This window comes from Carassius carassius, chromosome 10 (genome assembly GCF_963082965.1).
Source record: "Carassius carassius chromosome 10, fCarCar2.1, whole genome shotgun sequence".
Lineage (NCBI taxonomy): Eukaryota > Metazoa > Chordata > Actinopteri > Cypriniformes > Cyprinidae > Carassius > Carassius carassius.
Window position 1 is genome coordinate 35,232,024 of NC_081764.1, and position 19,642 is coordinate 35,251,665.

Below are 19,642 nucleotides of genomic sequence, written 5' to 3' on the forward strand. Positions count from 1 at the left end.
CCTTATTTGGTCACCTTCCTCCTTGTTTAGTTATTGATTGTTCCCCACCTGTCTCCTGTTTCCCCATTATCCTTTTGTGTATTTATACCTGGTCTGTCTGAGTCTTTATCACGGAGTCCTTGTTGTATGTGAGATACAGTTCGTAGTCTTGCCCTTGCCGTGTGTTCAGTTCTGTTTTCTTGTTGGTTTGGATTCTCTGGTTTTGACCCTGCCTGGACTGTTTACCCTTTGGATTTGCCCTTTAATAAAGTCACATACCTGCACTTGGATCTCTCCTCGTTTTCTGTATCACCGTACGTGACACATAGATAATGTGATAAAAGCCTACAAGTGTCATATCATTCAGATGAATCAAAACATAAACAAATTCAAAATGAAACATTTAAGTAACTTAAGAAGCCCAGAGGATGAAGACACAGTCTTAGCATAATGGCTATGTTTATGCATCTTTACCCAGAAGTTGTAACTCTCAGATCTATCTTGAACTCATCTTATATGATCCTGGATGGCGTTGACCCCTGTTTCGACTCGCCCCTGAAGACTGATCTCTCTGGGCCAAGTTGTCCCGGTAATTGTACATCAACAGCGTGTAAAGCAGCGGATTGATGCAGCTGTTTCCGTACATTAGGCAAGTGATGAAGAAGTTAACATAGGTGTGAGCAGAGCAGAGAGCAGAGCAACTCAGAAGACAAGAGCTTTGCCATCTGCCAACCCCAGAACAGCAGGAAACATGCCCAGTATGCCACCACGATGGAGAAGATCATTCCCACCATATTGTGCTTCAGTCGGCACCTGTGCTTCAGTCAGTTGGTCAAGTTAGCCTGGGCGGCCCAGTAATGAAGAGCGAGACCCGTGTAGAGTCCCACCATCAGCAGGCTGGGCAGGAGAATACTGGTGAAGAAGAGCATTGTTAGATATGCTTGGAAAGTCTCAGTGGTCCATGCTGGGAAGCAGATGCATTTGAGGAGGCCCACCGTACTGGGATGTCCCTCACGGAGATGAATCATCACCATCAAAGGGAGCTTCAACACTAAGGCCATCAGCCAGTGATTACGTGCAGTCGAGGGACAAACAGCACAAACAAACTGGCATGCATTGTGAGCAGATTCAGACTCAACAGCAAACTGCTGCCCATTTCTCCAAAGAACCAGTTGTGGGTGAAGTAGGTGCAGACCACAAATGGGATGGTGCCCATATAGAGTAGATTCGCCGCCGCCAGGTTGTGGATGAAGACGTAAATAGAGCCGGCGCACCGTAACGTGGCCGACTGCATGATGGGAAGGGTGTACAGGTTTCCCATCACACCCAAACTGCACATGGTGATGAGAGTGGCACCCAGGAGCAGACTGACCTAACCACTCCAGCACTTCCAGCTGTGGTGCTCATGAGTTAGTCATCGTATGAAGATCCTGGAGAAATAAATCAATTCAAATGTTTCCTATAAACTCGATTGGCACTGTTAACATCCATGGAATCTTTCCATTGCACCAAAGGTTCTTTATAGTGAAATAAATGTTATACACACACAAAAAAATTTGTTCTTTTCAGAACTGATCACTAAAGCTACCCAAAATCAATCTTTTGTGACCCAAACTCCAAGCTCTTCCCACTGCTGTGCTAACTTGCTGTGTTTTGCATCATAAGAGGATCCGGGAGAAATAAATGGAAATGCTTCCTATTAAACTGAGCTCTTGTTCCACTCTTTATTGGCATCGATGGTTCCAAGATGAACATTTAATATCCATTGAACTTTTCTATTGAACAAAAGATTCTGTAGATTATTAAAATGTCCCTTATGCCTTCATCACTTCCAGACTTGATTATTGCAGTGCGCTTTATATGGGTCTCAAGCATTCATTGCTGAATAACTTGCAGATGGTCCAGAACAAAGCCACGAGGTTGCTGACTGGTACTAAGAGGAGAGAAAGCATGTCTCCTGTCCTAGCATCTCTTCATTGGTTACCGGTGCAGCATAGGATCCATTTTAAGATTTTATTATTTGTGTATAAAACATTAAATGATCTAGCCCCATCATACTTGTCCGAACTTCTCAGCTATCAGCAATCTTCTCACTCTCTCAGATCCTCTGATAAACTTTTCTTGCATATACCTCGCTCTCAATTGGCCTTTTCTGTAGCCGGTCCTAGACTTTGGAAAAGCACACCTCTGGACATTAAATCTGCGCCTTCCCTTCCTGTAAAATAAACCATACAGATGTTCCTCTGATGTTCTTCATTCAGCTCTTTGTGTTTGGTTGCTGTATGCGTCTTCATTTCTGTTGTGTCTGCAGGTTTCTCTAGCATCTGTCTCTTTTCTCTCTTTCTCTCATTTGGGTGTGATCTGACCGTTTGACACACCCCGATCATGAGCAGTACTCTTCCATTCACACTCAAATACAAACACATGCACACATATGCACTAATATCCTCCAGTTCTCGTGTACAATCACAATCAGACCTCAAACACACAAAGATAATCAGGTCAGCACTTTATTAAAAGCTGCACCAAACCCTGAGGGATCATTATATATAGGAAAAGCCCATTAAAGGACTCATGACCCACAATTTTCACTTTTCCACGAGAATCAATGTATGTTATGATTGCCTAACGATTATACACTGGCCGGGAAGCCGATATTTAAAAGTGAAGCGTTTGTTTACCTCAGGGTTTGTAAAATAGCCCACGTGCACGCGCACTCAAATACGAGATTTTGATTTCTTCCCCGTCTTGACGTCAAGACGGGGCAGGATATACCATATATGGACACCGCAGCAGGAAGCTCGCCCTTCCCCTCTCCCCCTCATATTCAGTCGCGAAAGATGCTGGAGTAGTGCACACGTGAGTTGGTCTGTGGTTGACTGCCAGAATCAACATGTAAATGTGTTTTCTCTACCAAGAATGGACCTAGCTATCAGAGACCAGTGGATTAAATTCATTTTTAATGACGCGGTTCCTTCAACCCTTCCACTGGCTTATCGTTACGTGTTTGTGCTAAACATTGTACGCCGAAATCCTTCACAAATTTGGGGCAATATCAGGCGAAGTTGGCATCGAAGCTCGGGAAAAGCGCCATTCCAACAAAATTGGCTGCAATTGAAACGGTAAGACTGTGTTTTTATTGCTCTACTGTGTGTAACAAACAGCATCTAACTGCTAATGCAGCTATTGTATGCTATTGAGTCTGTCACTAGACAAATAAACGAAAGACTGGAGGTGAAGTAATTATTTATGTTCCCTGTAAACGGACTGCAAAAACGGACTTTTGACTGCATTATAATGATTTCTTAATTCAGAATATGATCAAGATTGCGTAGGTTGATGTGTTCGGGGAATTTGCCAGTTAATAGTAACATTTAAAGCCCCTTAAATGAACAAAATGACTCGAAAAAAGATTTGTTCATTTTGATGAACTAGTTTGAACAAGAGAGTCTGGCGTTGCCAGATTGGGTGTTTTTCCGCTACATATTCAGGCCGGTTTACGGTGTGTTTTAGGTGTGTTTTCGCCTAGAAGGCTTTATAGAAATCTGGCATCCTACTGAACGAAGTTAAACTGAGAGAGCTTGGCGTTCACAGACACCAGAATGAACGACTTCACAGTAACGTTCATCAGGCAGTAATGCGGTGCGTTCAGTTCATGTTCGCCCAAAATATGAACGAGTTCATGAACTATCGTTTAATGAACGCGTCCAGGCACAACACTGGCAGGAGTATTAGCTTCGAGGTATGGGGAATGGCTGCTAACGTACTTTGCAAAAAACAAATGACTGAGATCATCATGAATTCGGTTATTGATTATTTATTGCCTAACGCTTACATGAGGCCCCGTCTAGTTTGTGTGTGTGTGTGCTCACGTCTTATATTTGTGTGTGTGTGTGCTGTGCTCGTGTCTCATAGGAGTAACTTTATGTGCGTAGATAGTTCATATACATGTATGTGTGACTAGTACTTAGTATATATGCAAGCGTGTTTCATATGTGTGCGTGAATGAAGTTTGATTTAAGCCCTAAACGGCGCTGGCCGGGAAGCCGGTCGCGTTCATTCACAACTTGCGCCATGATGTCAGTTTGTAATGATATGCTAAAGCGTTACCTGAGGTGTCAACCCCCCTCCTTCCTGCAACCAATCAACGTGCCCCTCATTTGCATTATTATAATGACCGTCCACGACAGCCAAAATATCGCATCAGATCTCGCGAGACAATAATGCCTACAGAGATAAGGGTCTGAGGAGCTCTGTGTTTATTTTTTTTCCAATTTTCTTTTTTAGAAGGGCCTGAAAGACTATAATACAGCAGTAGGTATCCAAGGTAATACGAGGGTATGACTCCTTTAAGGCATAATTTAGTCACCTTCGTTGCTTCAGATTCATTTTCTCTTGCAGTGTAGCTCCTTAAATCTCATGTGTGGCCATGTGTATTAAAATATTCTGATTGAACTTTCATGTGAGACACTAAAACCAATGAAATTTAGTAGATTTACAGTGACATAATTTAGTCGTACCGGTTTGGAACAACATTAGGGTGAATAAATGATGACAGGATGATCATTTTTGGCTGATCTGTCCCTTTAATATGTGAACAAACAGAGGTTCAGAACTAAAGAGTTGACTTTCAATTAAAAGTGAGTTGAAAAATGTTTAATAAATGTTCATGTGAAGGCTCGGTTGTGAAATAACTAAATCTCACTACTAGACTTTAGTGCTTAGAAAATAAGATTTGGTCGCAAACAGTGCATGGAAAGCGCAAAGATGCAAATGTAATGTTACGGGGACAAAATAATAATGATACAGAAGCATAGTACAGTATACAAACAAATACTTAGTGTAAAACAACTTAAAAACACAAACATCCAAGGCGCGTGCTGTGAGATCTGTGGCGGGTCAGCTGCAGAGGTCACAGGTGAACGGTCAGAGGTCACAGCGAGGGTTCAGTGGTCCATCAGTGTTTGTGTTTGAAGTAGGCCTCCACTGAAAAACACAGAAGCACTCATGTTGTGATATTCACACTCGTGTGTGTGTGTGTGTGTGTGTGTGAGAGAGAGAGAGAGAGAGAGAGAGTGTGTATGTGTGTGTGTGTGTGTGTGTTTGTGTGTACGTGTGTGTGTGAGAGTGAGAGATAGAGAGTGTCTGTGTGTGTTTGTGTGTGTGTGTGTGTGTGAGTGTGTGAGAGTGAGAGAGAGAGAGTGTCTGTTTGTATGTGTTTGTGTGTGTGTTCATGTGTGTGTGTGAGACTGAGAGAGAGATAGTGTATGTGTGTGTGAGTGTGCGAGTGTGAGAGTGAGTGTCTCTTTGTGTGTGTGTGTGTGTGTGTGTGTGTGTGCTGTTACCTGTGTACTCCTGTGGGCTCATGGGAGTGCTGATAATTGCATTGAAATGGCTCATCCAATCCTTTTGCTCTGTATCAGTTTCACAGGTGAACACGAAGCTGCGGTCGGGCGTTTGTATGGTGATGCCGTACTGCCACGACCCGTTGTAGTGGGTTCCCGCTGGGAGTCCGATCGTGACGCGGTATCCGTGATCTCGGTGTCCCAGGAACACCTCGCCTTTAGCAAACGCATCCTGACACACACAGAAGGAACTCAGTTTATGACGCTCTGCTTTCAGATTTAACAGCTTCTCTTTCCTCATTCAAGCTGAATCTGCATTTGAACTGTTTGAACAGACAGACATTTATATTTGTGCTAGATTAGCATCTTCTCTCATAACTTTGTACTGTGATTTAACTTTCAGAACAGTTCTAGATGTCTGTTCTACGTGTATTTACTATAAAACATTGTGTAAGCAAAAAAAAAAAAAGTTATTTCTCTGAAATGTGCTGTACTGTGAATAAATTTCTCCTTTCTTAATGCAGTTTAGTCATTTAATGAAATTATTTTATATAAATTGAGTAACTGACTCAAATCTTATCCATGAGCTTTTTTTTTATTTAATCATCAGCCAGATTTCAGATTTAAATGAATGTGAATGTAAAAGAGAAAGTGTGTATTAAAAGTTCTTAACTTTAATTATGTTTTGACAAATGCATCCAAACAGTCTCTTGATTAATATGATCATAAAAGTGCATGTATAAGTTAATTTATTCTTTTTTTAAGTAGTGCATTATATACTATACCAATTAAAAATATTTTAAAAATATCTATAAAGTTAGATTGTTAGTTTGTATTATATTTTGCATTTATTTATTTTAATTTAATTATTTATGTTTTATTTATTATTTACAATCAGATAACGGATTCACACTGGCTTTATCTTCTTGATCAATTATAGTTTCTTTTTATTTTGCTACAGTGCAATCATCAATCAGGCATTTCAGCAACAAGCCTTCTTCAGTGAATCAATATAATATAATCATATAATAATAATACACTGCTCAAAAGAACATTTTAAAAAGTGAAGTCCAATTTTGTGAAGTCGAAAATTTAACAAATTTGACTTTGACTTCCGGTTCAATGGGTACGTTTGCGTGTTTTGGCTGCCACTTCGTTCAGCGATTATTTGCTTTATTTATAACTTTATTTTGAAGAGTGGGTTTTAATTTATCTTTGCTGTTTAAATTGTTTGCATCTCACATTTTAATGCGGTGCCATTTGTTTATGTTCACTGGATTTTTCCTGCTTCTGGTGTCCCATGTGCTGAGGATTTATGTTTTGCTGGGGTTTCTGTTACGGCGGACGCAGCTTTGCTAAACATGCTTTTATGTTACACTGCGCACCAGCTTTTATCTTTAAAATGGAAATATCCTTTGGCCCTGAATCTAAAACCGTTGCACCACTTGGAGTGGAATTCTAGGCCGACGGTGCCTACTATCCTCTATTTAACGTGCGATCTGTGAACTATAAGGCCCTGCTTCTGACAGACGTTATCTCAGACAATAAATTTGACTTATTGTTTCTTACTGAAACCTGGCACAAGAAGGACGATTGTCTTTACTTTTTCTGTTCTAAAAACTTGCACCGTCTTGTACACTCGGCTCCTTGGTATAGTGAAGATCTGAGCTCAAAGAAGGTTGCTTGCCAGAAACTGGAGCGTAAGTGTTGTTGCTCTAGCTTGAGTGTTTCCCACCAGGCTTGGAAAGCATCTCTGCGTCAATATAAAGTAGCACTTGAAAAAGCAAGATCATCTAAAATAACCAAAATAATCCCATGCAGCTCTTTCACACTATTAACTGTCTTCTTTAAGTTGAAGGTGCTAACTCTCAGACAGCATCAGTTCAGTTGTGTAATGATTTTCTCACCCATTTTAGTGCTAAAAATGCTTGTGTCCGTAAACATGCATTTTGTTTTTTCTGGTTCACAGACGTCGGCAGTCAATTTTTTATGTTTTTCTGGTACTCCTCTGTGCAATTTTTCTTCAGTTCATCCTGATTCACTCTGTGTGCAGGTATCTAGTGTAGTATGAAAGCTACTATTTGCTTAATTATTCCCTGCCAACTAGTTCATTTACAGTTTTTACCAACTGCTTTCACACAAAATCTTTTCATGTCACACGATTTTTGAAACCTCTCACTCAAAGTGCAAAACTACATGCCAAATTTTCAAAACCATAAGCTATTTCTCAGCCTTTGACTCTACACTACACACATTTCTCTAAAACAAAAAGATCTATCAGGAAGTGACTTGCTTTCCTTTTCCCAACACAACCAATCAAAATGCTACACTTATTAACCAGGTCCCACAGACACACTCCTCACATGTGCAAACACTAATTGCTTAACTGATCACTAACCAATCACTGCTTTACAGTAGATAGGCCTATAAATAGGTCAAAGGTCAGATTACCTGTTTTGAACAATGGATGCTAACAATGAACAGAGAGCAAGAGGAGAAGGAGGAAGAGGCAGGGGACAACGAGGACAAATACCAAGAGGAGGAGGAAGAGAAAGAAGAGGACGAGGGCAAATAAGAGAAGGAAGGAGAGCCATCTCTGATGAGATTAGGGCAACACTTGTTGATCATGTAATCAACCACGGTTTGACCATGAGAGAGGCTGGACTGAGAGTCCAGCCCAACTTGAGTTGGTTTACAGTGGTGTCCATAATTCGAACCTTCAAAACATGTATGCAGCTAATGACTATTTTAGCATTATAGAAATGTACTGTAAAATACGTATGACTGCATAGTATTGCATAAACATTTGTAACTCTAAGCCATCCATTTACTGCACTGCATTGAAAGAATGAGGTTGGTTATCATGCTGTACTACATTTTTTTTGTAAATGGTTTACAGTTCCTATGCTGAGCACATACTGTGTTTGAATTCTGTACAGAGTGGAAAGGCAAAGACATCACCGAGGACGAGGACGAGGACGCTTGTTTACAGATGTACAAGAGACTGCAATTATAAATATGGTTTTGGCCAACAATGCAATTAGGATTTGAGAGATAAGAGAGCATGTCTTGAATAATGACACCATATTCAACAAGCCAGTCAACCATACAACGCATCCTCCAGCGGCACCAAGTGACGATGAAACTACTTTACAAGGTGCCATTTGAGAGAAACTCTGACAGTCAAGAATCTGAGACATGACTTCGTAGAGGTATGTATGCAACACTACTTCCAGTACTTCAGACATACCATATTTACTCATCTGTATATAATTTTGTCTGTTACAGAGAGTATTGGAGATGGATGCCCGTGTAATTCGCCACAAATTTATTTATGTGAATGAGGTTGGCTTCAACCTCACCAAAACCAGGCGCCGTGGACGAAATGTAATCGGACAGACGGCAATTACCAATGTCACTGGACCGCGTGGGGGTAATATAACCATGTGTGCTGCCATCACTCAAAACGGGGTCCTCAATCACAATGCCACTCTGGGCCACTCCATACAACACCGGCCATATACTCACTTTTCTGGATGCAATTCACACAATGCTTGTCCCTGATCCAGATCAGGTGCCTGCTAGATTTGTGGTTATATGGGACAATGTTAGTTTTCACCGGGCTGTTCTGGTCCAAAACTGGTTTGCCACCCATCCACAATTTGTAGTTTTGTACCTACCCCCATATTACAAATGGTAATCAATACTCAAAAATAAAAAACCTTGTTTAAATTTTATTGTTGTTGGGGTAATTTTGTTTGTGTTGAGTATTTGCAGCACGTGTGCTGTCAAACTGATGATGTTTTCTTAATTTGCTGGTGCTTTTTCTATTTGAATGTGTTTTGGGAAGTTGATCTCTCTCTCGGCCACCGTACCTCGCCCCTATTTTGAAATCTTCACCCCACACGTACATACGCAACCATGGCAACGGCAATCGCGGAAACAAGCGAAGAGGACACACAAGCAAATTCAAACAAAAGCCTTTTTTTACCAAAAGCTTTTTTTTATCTGCCATCTCTCTCAATCTGTAGTCGATCTGCTAATATGCTAATTTTGAATAAAAACGCGTGCTAAATGACTAAATGTAATGTAATATGCGTCCTGTGCACTCAAATTGAGCACTCTCTTCTCGCTATCAGGACAAGACACGCCCCCTTACTGCTGATTGGCTACAAGTGTGTTTTGGGACTCGGTCAGACACTGCGGTCAAAATTGTGTTTTCAAAAAGCGTTTAGTACACGTTAAAGGAGCGGTGGGCCGGGTCGCTTCTACTTAGACTAATGTACATCGCGGAAACTCAGATTAATCCTCTGTTTACCATTAGAGCCTTTCATTGAGACACTGAGGGGGATGGATCTGGTTACTATGAACCTGGGGGGGGGGGGGCATGACCCCCCCCCCCCCCCCCGTCCCTAGTGCCATCTGCGTGCCTGCTAAACACCATCTAGATCTTCTCCTAAAACACGGCTGTGTTCTGGGGGTGATCGGGCATTTTCATGTTATTCCCCCAAATTGTGGAATTCTCTCCCGTCTGACAACATTTTAAAACATTTTATTTTCGCCTTGCTTTTAACTGATTGTTATTCAGTATTTTTGTGTATTAGTCTGGATTGCTGTGTTTGCTTTTGTTGTACAGCGCCTTGAGAAAGTACTCTTCTAAAAGCACTATACTAAATAAAATGTATTATTATCATTATTTTTATTATTATTATTTAATTGTTTGTTTTAATCAGATTTTTTAATCATTTATATTTATACATTTTTTATCAGCTGGTGTCGAGAAGAGTCTTACCAGAGGGTCTTTGAAGTACATGAGCCGCCGGTGGTCCAGTGTGAACCAGCGCCTCTTAAAGCCTTCTGTTTGCTGCAGAAACACATCAGAGCACAAACAAACCAGCTCAATGTCAATCAAAACACAAACTGATGAATTAAATCAAGTCCGATCCTACATTATTTCCAGCTATTGTGTTTCATTAGAAATCATAGAGTGCATTGTGAATGTTATGTATCAATGCATCATAAATGTTCCATTTTTTCAGATGTGACTTTTAAAAGGTCTCACCCGCGGGCCTGTTTTCTCCATGTATCCCTCTTTCAGAAAGCTGCGTGTCAGTTTGGGCTTCAGCTGAGAAGAAAGTGAAGCTGTGAGTTACGTCGCACGACAACACTCGCATTCAGGAAGCGAAACGAAGGACTCACTTCAGCGTCTGTGGCTCCAGGGAACGCAACCTTCAGATAGTGCAGCTGTGCTGCCCGGATGCAGTAAAACCACTCCACGATCTCCTGATGGAGAAGAGAGACAGAGTCAGAGTCTCAGAGATGAGTGTGTGTGTGTGTGTGTGTGTGTGTGTGTGTGTGTGTGTCTCACTCTGCTGCTGTCGTGGTAGATGAAGATGTTTCGTGTCATGTTGTCTCTCAGGTAGGTGATCTGGAGGCCGTTGGGGTTTCCAATCTTGTCCGGCTGGAAGCAGGCGTTGATGGTGTCCACTTTTATCACAGCTTTGGGTTCCTTAGCCTACAGAGACATTTGTCCATTTCAAACCAGCTTCACACTGTTAGAATGGCAGTAGTAAATGTACGTCAATGAGCAATCTCTATTATTTTCACCCTGTTTGTCTTTTCTGAAAACTACAAATTGTACATTTTTCTATCCCTAAGTTTATTTGTTTTTTTTCACAACCCCTCTTCTCTGTTTTCTTTAATAGTGTGGCATTGATTAATACAAACATGCATTTCTATTGCATAGACAGCGAAATTATTAAAATCACATCTTGCTAAAAACTAAAACAATTAAAAGTTACTTGTAATGAAATAATCATCGAAATTAAAAAAATATATATAAAACTTAAACATATTTAATTTAAAACTAGTTGCCAACATTTATCATTTTTATTCATTTTAGGTTAAAGAATTAAACTATATATATATATATATATATATATATATATATATATACTTAAAGTTTAAGTAAAATTAGACATAAACTATTTATGTTTAATATAATATAAAATATCAATGTTTAATATTTAATCAAATATAAAAACAATCTCTGTTTCAGAATGTTAAGACAGACTACAGCAGTGTCTCAGTGACACTCACGTCTAGTTTAGTGAAGTACTTTAGTGTGCCGTCTCTCAGCGACAGGACGAATCGTCTGTTGAGGAACTGTCCGTTGTCCCGCCCCCTCTTCATTAGCATGCCATCTCTCGTCTCTGTGATTGGTCAAACCAGCGTGTCAATCATCCAGCGGGAAACGAAAGGCGAGTATTCTGAGATTCACACACACACGTACCGTCCTCATAGATCAGCTTCTTTCCGTTCTCTATGAACTCCTGCCTCTCGTACTTTGCCCGAATCCACTGCTCCTTCAGCACCCTAAAACACACACACACACACACTTACAGCAGGAGAAACTCAGCTAAACTCACCCTGACTGCAGTGAGCTCAGAAACACTCTTAACCCTGAACGCAGCTCGTGATAAAGTCTGGCAGTTCATTCTGCCCAAGACACATAGAGAGAGAAGGAAATAGAAATAATCATCTGGTTGACATGTCAACTGACCAAACACAATTCATTGTGGTTTCACATGAAATTAAATGAGGGCGTGTGAACCTGAAAACAATTACTAAAGGCTGGAATGTGTGTCTTGTTACAAAATCGGCTTAAGATCTCAAACATGTCTGATCTCCTCCGATTGGTTTAAATCTGAAAAAATCTGAGTCTGTGACCGTCAGACACTATGAGATTTTCTAGATAACTATAAAATCTAAAACTGAAAGCTACTTCATAATAAATACAAACTACAACAGTAGTATATTGTAGTGATACTTCAATTGGCACATAGATATTCAGTTCTCTTGTTACTGAGGGCCTCAGAGACAGATTTGCATGAGCTTCTGACTCGTCTGTAAAGCAGACCTGAAGACCTGAAGTGACCCTGATCTCACCCTAAATATAAGAGGACCCCGAGGAGCCTGGTATGATGATATCTCCACATGCAGCTGTGTGTTAATGTGATGGAAACTCACTGGCAGTCTCTATGTGTGGGTTTGTAGAAGTAAACCGGAAGTGCAGCCTCATAGACGGCGTTCATGGCATCATTCCCTCGCTCAGACATGAACTACAAACACAGACATCAGCTCTGGTCACAAAGGCATATGATTTAACTGTTTAAAGAAACACTGATTGGTTTCTGTGGAAGAGAAAAGATGGATCTGTGTTTTCAAAATTTCTCCTTTTGTAGTTCCATGAAGAATAACAGCAAATAGCTCAGTGTTGTTACGGTCAGCTAAAAATATAAAAAAGCATGTTTATAATTGAAAAAAAGCTGAACTAGAGTACAAATATTTGATGATACACTTAAAAACTTGAAAAACAGAAATAATGCATTAAAAACTAATTGAAATATAGTGGGTTTAAATTTAAGTTAAAATGACTCAAATTAAAACTATAAATAAAAAATAAAATAAAACCAACAGCAAACAGATCAGTGTTGGTATTAACTGAAACTATTAAAAAATAATAACTTTCTTAATTGAAATGAAGGTGAAAAATCTTCAAAAACCTGAAACATAGAATTGTTGCTTTGAAAATTAATTAAAATAAAATGGTTTTAAAATAAACTTACATTTAAAACTAAAGTAAAAACTAATATATATATATATATATATATATATATATATATATATATATTAAAGAAACCGAGACATAAAAAACTAATAAAGATGAGAAAAACTTAAACTGAAAACACTGACGGATCATACCATTACTAAATACTATAAAGTGTTTAAATAATACAAAATAACACTGATACATGTTTGAAGCAGCACGAAGAAAGGTCAATAATGACAGTGTGTGATTATTTTCTAATGAACACCTGAACTTCTGAATCCTCCCAGCGTGAGAGCATGAGCGATTTGACTTTTCCGAGGTGAGGAATACTGCGATGGATTCCGGAGCAGCCCAGACAGATGAAGACTCCTAAAGAACAGGAGCCCCATTCCGGATCTGAGAGAGAGAAACAATAAAGAAAACTCATTCGGTGTCTAGTTTGACACACAAATCAGAAAGGATGTCATCCACAGGTTTCCATCGAGCAAACGCAGCTCTGGCTGAGGATTTTTGAATGGATGGTCGTGTTGTTACGAGATTACAGTGCTGTTTCTGACACACAAAACTCAGACTCAGCACAAACAGAATACAGTGGCAGAATAAGGAAGAGATACTGAAGACTGACTTACATCAGGATTACTGGAAAACAGACCCTTAAACACTGAAGAGCAAAAGAGCTCTGACAGACAAGCTTGTGAATATTCCCCGAAAGCACCCTGAAGCTAAAGAAACACGAACCAGGTGAAGAACCATTAACATCAGCCTCCAGCTACAGAAACACAGCAGCACATTCCAGCAGGATCTGAAGCCTGATTAAACACGGACGTTTCTGTCTGAAGATAGATGAAGACAAAGATCAGAAAATGACATGCGGACGTCATTATGACCTATACAAATACTTCATATACCTCATTAATTTATATTAATGAGAATATACATCAAAGTGCAGCTTGATAACTTTCTGCTGAACAGCATTGACTCGTTTGCATTATTTATATATTTATATATTTTTAGTGCTGTCAAAAGATTAACTGCATTCAAAATAAATTTAAATAAGTTTTTTTTCTTTAATATGTGCATGTGTGCTCTGTATATATATATATATAAACACACATGCAAGTAGGCTATATATTTAAGAAAAATATGTTTTGTTTATATATATAAAATATTTATATGTATATATAAATTATGTATATAAATATATATAAATGTAAATATTTGTAAAGTATATACATGTATGTTTGTGTATTTATATATATATAATATAAATATACACAGTACACATGCATATATTATGGAAACAAAAACTTTTATTTTAGATGCGATTAATCACGATTAGTCATTTGGCGGCACTAATATAATTAGATATGTATTTATATATATATATATATAGTGTAAGAGCTGGTTTCATATCACATGTCAACTTAAAGGAATAGTTCACCCAAAGATTAAAATTCATTCATGTTGTTCAAAACCTGTACGACTTCATACTGATCACAAACATTTAGGTTTTAGTTTAGGTTTCCATTGACTTCCATTCTATGGAGAAAAAAAAAAATACAGTGAAAGTAAATGAAAACTGAAACTATTAATACTTACTTTTTTTATACAGGTTTGGAATGACATATACATGATGACAATGTTTTTGTTGGCCTTTAAACCCTCATAAGATCATAATAGCAAACTCTCGTTTACTTTAAAAACAGTTTGCCAGTCAATCTGAACATGTTCCTTAAATCAAGTAGAAATCATGACGGAGTTGGTCCCAAAGCTCGCCTACTTTACACTCTTTAGTATATACTTTAAGGGCGTAGTATAATTAGGCAAACTGAGACACCGCAAACGAGTTTACAACACTGCACAGCCTCTGCTTGTAAAAACGGTCGAGACTTAAATTCCCGCAGAGGATGACTTGGTTTATTATGAGTTTATTACAGGTTGGTCAATTTTAAGTGTCATCTTAGCAAACGGCTTTGTCTTGTTGTATTGTGCTAGTCTATCAAATGAATGTCTATTGTAGATATAGACATTGCAGATGCACAATCAACTTGCTCTCAAGCGTTATTATTTATTAATTATTATAATTATCATCATTCAATTAATTACGACGATTGCCAGTTTTAATGGTGACAGGATGCAACTCTTAAAAATGCAATTATGAGAAAACAGTGTTTTCCTAAGCTTGATCATCCTCTGCTACACTCTTTTCTTGACATTAAAAGTCTCTTCTTGTAGGGCGTAGTATAAGTATGTGGATTGGGACACAGCTGCCCGGAGGCTTCCCAAATATGGCCACCGAGCGAACAGACTTTCCTCAAAAGGGACTTTGGCTGAACATGTTGAGGGTCACGCCAGATGGGCTCTTTCTCTCTTTCCACTTGTGTTGCAGGGGACAGTGTGGAGAAACACACTTCCTGTTTCTTCATCAGTGTCCTCGACCGCTCCCTAGAAAACTCTAGAAATCACACACCACCACACCTTTAGTCTATATCTGATCCTGTCTCCAGCAGCCGCTCATGTCCAGACAAACACAATCCCACAATCCTGATCTCTGAAAATATAATTTCTGAACTCTTAAGTGAGTCGTCCTGAATCAGGAGAAGGTTCTGCTGTAGACATGAGTAGAAACACAGCCCTGAACCCATCCATCACTCCTGTCTTCTCTTCACAATCTCCTGCAGTCTCTCATGATTACACAGGTATGTCTGGAAACACAAGTGCGCATGCGCGCGCTTCTGCTCTGATTTAAAGCATCTTGACTTCATGAACTCTGAATAGAATCGCGTGTAATCAAATAAGGTTATATATAGTGCTGAAGACGTCTCAAAGCCGAGTTCGTCGTAACGTTGCGTGTCTCAGGTGAGTTGTCCACGCGCGGCGCGTCCCCGCGTACCTCGAGCGCGCGTTTATCCGCTTGCGCAGGTTCGGTCGTGCCTCGCGCGCACCGGTTCCGGTTGTTCGGTGAATTTTTAACGCGTGTAAAGGCAAAGACTTACTGTCGGCGCCGCAGTCCGCGCAGCTGCCGTTCCCCGGCTTCTGTAGGACGTGTTTGAGGGTTCTGGCCGCGCGCTCGTTGTCCGTCATCGGTCCGGTGCAGCGGCGGGTCGGTGTCTCCTCACGAGCGCTGCGGCGGGAGCAGGAGGAGGAGGAGGCGCTCGTCTGGTAGAGGTGTTTCAAACATTCGGAAGTGGAGCAGCAGAGTTTGTTCAGACTTGTTGTTCCGCATCAGAAACGCCACAGAGTGTGCGTGCGTGCGTGTGCACTGCTTTGAGTTGTTTATGAGGACACATGATTTGTATCATGACATGGGTAAGACACAGGTATTACAGTATGAAGGTGGTTTATGAGGACACTACCTGTGCCCCCGTTATTCAAAAGGCTTTAAAACATACTAAATACTGTAAAAAAAGGTTTTGGTGCAGGGCGATAGAAAATACAGTTTGTACAGTAGAAAAACCCTTACGCCTATGAAGAGTCCCTACAAGGATAGTGAACCACACACTGTGTGTGTGTGTGTGGTTCCAGAGCGCCATCACATCAACTACACGTTATATAAACACACAAACTCAAAGATTATATATCTATCATTTACACACTACACAGATTATAAGGCAGAATTTACATATAAATAACACAAATGTAGCTACTGTACACAACCTTTTTTACATTTTATCATAAGAATATTAACACCCAGGAAGACCAAACCTGCAGAAATCAGAAAGAAAGAAAAAAGAAAGAAAGAAAGGACTTGCTAAAACAAATACAAATAATATTGAATTAAATTTGTATTACTTTTGCCCACTTTGTTTATAATTTTCTCTATTTTTAATTCTTGTTATTTATCTATTTATGCTTTCATTTATTTATGCATTTAAACTATATAAAATAAAACATCATACTTGGAACCTTTTTGTGGGGGAAAATGAAAGCAATCTGGTTTGTATTTAAAACAGGTTACAGAATAATAGACTTCATGCCATTTGGTTCAATTTAAACAGTAAATTGAACTAGATAGCAAAGTTTGTCTGCAAACTTTAAGTTGACTTGAAAAAGCCTAGTTTGAAGTAGATTTAAAAGCTTAAAGTTTGGGGGTTTTCAGTTTTAACTAATTTGAAGTAGTAAAGTTTTGAAGGCAATCAAATCTATCAGAAAAATAGATAGAAATAGAAATAGTAAACTAGCTTGTTGCTAGCATGATTAGCAAGTGACTTGTATGTCGCTAACATTATTAGCAAGTTAATACCTCACTAGTGTGTTTCCAGCATGATTAACATGTCACTAGCCTGTTGCTGGAATTATATGCAAGTAGCATGTTACTAGCGTGATTACCAAGTGACTAGCATTATTAGCAAGTTACTAATATGTCATTAGCATGTTTCTAGCTTGTTGCTACCATGACTAGCAAGTGACTAGCATATCGTTAGCATGATTAACAAAGTTACTAGCATGTCATTATGTTTCTAGCATGTTGCTAGCATGACTAACATGTGACTAGCATGTTGTTAACATGATTAGCAAGTGACTAGCATGTCGCTAGCATGTTTCCAGCAGGATTAGCAAAGTGACTAGTAGTGTTGTCAAAAGACCTGCTACCTCGGTACCAAGTTCTTGACGCATACAGTGCTATGATTTCCGCGAATCAGAAAACGCAGACGGAATCTCAAAATCCAGTCATGAATCTTACATTTTAATGTGGACAGTCACGGAATTTGTCAAAGTTAGCATAAATTAATCAAATCAAATGTCCATATGGACCAGTATCTGTAAATGTTAAGCCTCAAAAGTTGGTAGAAATATGAATCCTGCGTGTTCTGCGCGTCTCTTTGTGAATGAATGAATGAATGAATGGCAGAGACGTGCGGGTTTGTTTATTACATAGACTGAAGCGTGTGAAGCTTGCAGCAATTTCAGCATCTGCCGTCTCAATGAGGACATAAATACATAAACAACATCACCACAATTGTTCTGAGTCATTTCACAAGCATTTTACCGTTTCATTTGAGTAAAACCAGTGTCAGTTTAAAGGTATTCATGTCAACCCGTCAAAATAAAAGTTTATTTTTACATAAAGGCACTGTGCTAGAAATATTACTATTATTTAGTAGAATGTATCTGATACTGTTACTAAGGTTGAAAAAAATAATAAAACTTTATTTTTTAAAGAAATAAATCACACAATATTTATTCCATGTTTTAATTTTAATAGCAAATCCCCTTTATTTACCAAAAAATAAAATGTGTTTAAATTGCATTAAAAAGACTAATTACATTTTGGTGAAACTTGTTTACTGTTTTTCATAATTATATTACTTGTAGACAAACTTTAAACACAATTGTAAATAAGTATAAAGAATGGCATTGGTTTTATTTTTAGTGATAAAAAGTGTGTGTTTTTTTTTTATTATTATTAGCACATTTTTGTGTTTTGCTTTGGTACTGAAATTGGTACAGAGAGCCGTGGATTTTCACTGGTATCGGAACCGAATACTGAAATTTTGGTACCGTGACAACACTAGTGACTAGCATGTTGTTAGCATTACTAGCAAGTGACTAGCCTGTTGATAGCATTAGCAAGTGATTAGCACGTTGTTAGCATTATGAGGAAGTTACTGTCATGTGGCTAGCATGACTAGCAAGTGACTATCATGTCATTAGCATGATTATCAAGTTATTAACATGTCGCTAACATGTTTCCAGCATAATTAGCAAGTGACTAGCATGTTGCTTGCATGTTTCCAGCATGATTAGTAAGTAACTAGGATGTCATTAACATGTTTTTAGCATGTTCCTAGCATGATTAGCAAGTGACTCCCATGTCACTAGCATTTTGTTAATATGATTAGCAAGTGACTAGCATGTCATTAGCAAGATTACCAAGTTTACTAACATGTTTCCAGCATGATTAGCAAAATTACTAGCATGTCGCTAACATGTTTCCACCATGATGAACAAGTGACTAGCATGTTGTAATCATTATTAACAAGTGACTAGCATGTTGCTAGCATAATTAGCAAGTAACTAACATGTCGATTGCATGATTAGCAAGTAACTAGCTTGTCGCTAACATGTTTCCAGCATGATTAGCAAAGTGACTAGCATGTTGCTAGCATGATTAACAAAAAATAGCATGTTGCTAGCATGATTAGCAAGTTACTAGCATGTTGTTAGCATGACTACCAAGTGACTAGCATGTCATTAGAATGATGAGCAAGTAAATAGCATGTCGCTTGCATGTTGCTAGCATGATTAGCAAAAGACTAGCATGTTGCTAGCATGATTAGCAAAAGATTAGCATGTTGCTAGCATGATTAGCACGTTACCAGCATGTTGTTAACATGTTTCTATGCTAATCCAGCTAAAACTAGTTGATTCAGAAAAAATAAATAAATAAAAAACGCTATAACCAGTGGCCAAAACCACTTTAAAACCAGTTTGGGATACCAGCAAAAGAAACCGATTATCTTAGGCTGGTTCTAGCTGTATATAGTTTTTAAGCTTTGCTCTGGCAGTAGACAGCTTAAATACACCAGAAGTCTTATTGTATAAACGTTTTAAACCCTTCAATGAAAGTCTGTGGGATTGTAGGTGGTTTGATAGACTGGTTTACGAAAACCATAAGCCGGATCAATTAGAAAAGATATAACAACCCGAGTCAGACCAGTCTGAAGCTTTGACCCAAATTTGGTGGTGGTAACTTTAAAAGTCA

At 38.9% G+C, this 19,642-nt stretch overlaps 1 protein-coding gene and 1 pseudogene across 1 annotated transcript; both read right to left on the bottom strand.

Moving 5' to 3' along the window:
- Positions 1-459: 459 nt before the first annotated feature.
- LOC132151399 (urotensin-2 receptor-like) lies at positions 460-1,437 on the bottom strand (annotated as a pseudogene).
- Positions 1,438-4,487: 3,050 nt separating this feature from the next.
- On the bottom strand, positions 4,488-16,159 carry LOC132151400 (arf-GAP with dual PH domain-containing protein 1-like). Its single transcript, XM_059559508.1, has 11 exons — positions 15,933-16,159; positions 13,202-13,332; positions 12,354-12,445; positions 11,617-11,699; positions 11,424-11,536; positions 10,693-10,839; positions 10,524-10,607; positions 10,387-10,449; positions 10,117-10,188; positions 5,325-5,556; positions 4,488-4,965 (listed from the first exon to the last, which is right to left on the bottom strand). The coding sequence occupies exons 1-11, from the start codon at positions 16,018-16,020 to the stop codon at positions 4,937-4,939; spliced, it is 1,134 nt and encodes a 377-aa protein (XP_059415491.1). The 5' UTR covers positions 16,021-16,159; the 3' UTR covers positions 4,488-4,936.
- Between the last annotated feature and the right edge of the window lie 3,483 nt (positions 16,160-19,642).

What these genes read in the sequence shown, in the direction of transcription:
- LOC132151400 (XM_059559508.1), bottom strand. Translation starts at nt 16,020, where the DNA reads ATGACGGACAACGAGCGCGCGGCCAGAACCCTCAAACACGTCCTACAG. An exon ending in GGGAGGATTCAGAAGTTCAG is followed by an intron (nt 12,446 to 13,201) that starts GTGTTCATTAGA and finishes CTGTGTTTGTAG; the next exon opens with TTCATGTCTGAGCGAGGGAA. An exon ending in GAGCCCACAGGAGTACACAG is followed by an intron (nt 4,966 to 5,324) that starts GTAACAGCACAC and finishes TGTGTTTTTCAG; the next exon opens with TGGAGGCCTACTTCAAACAC.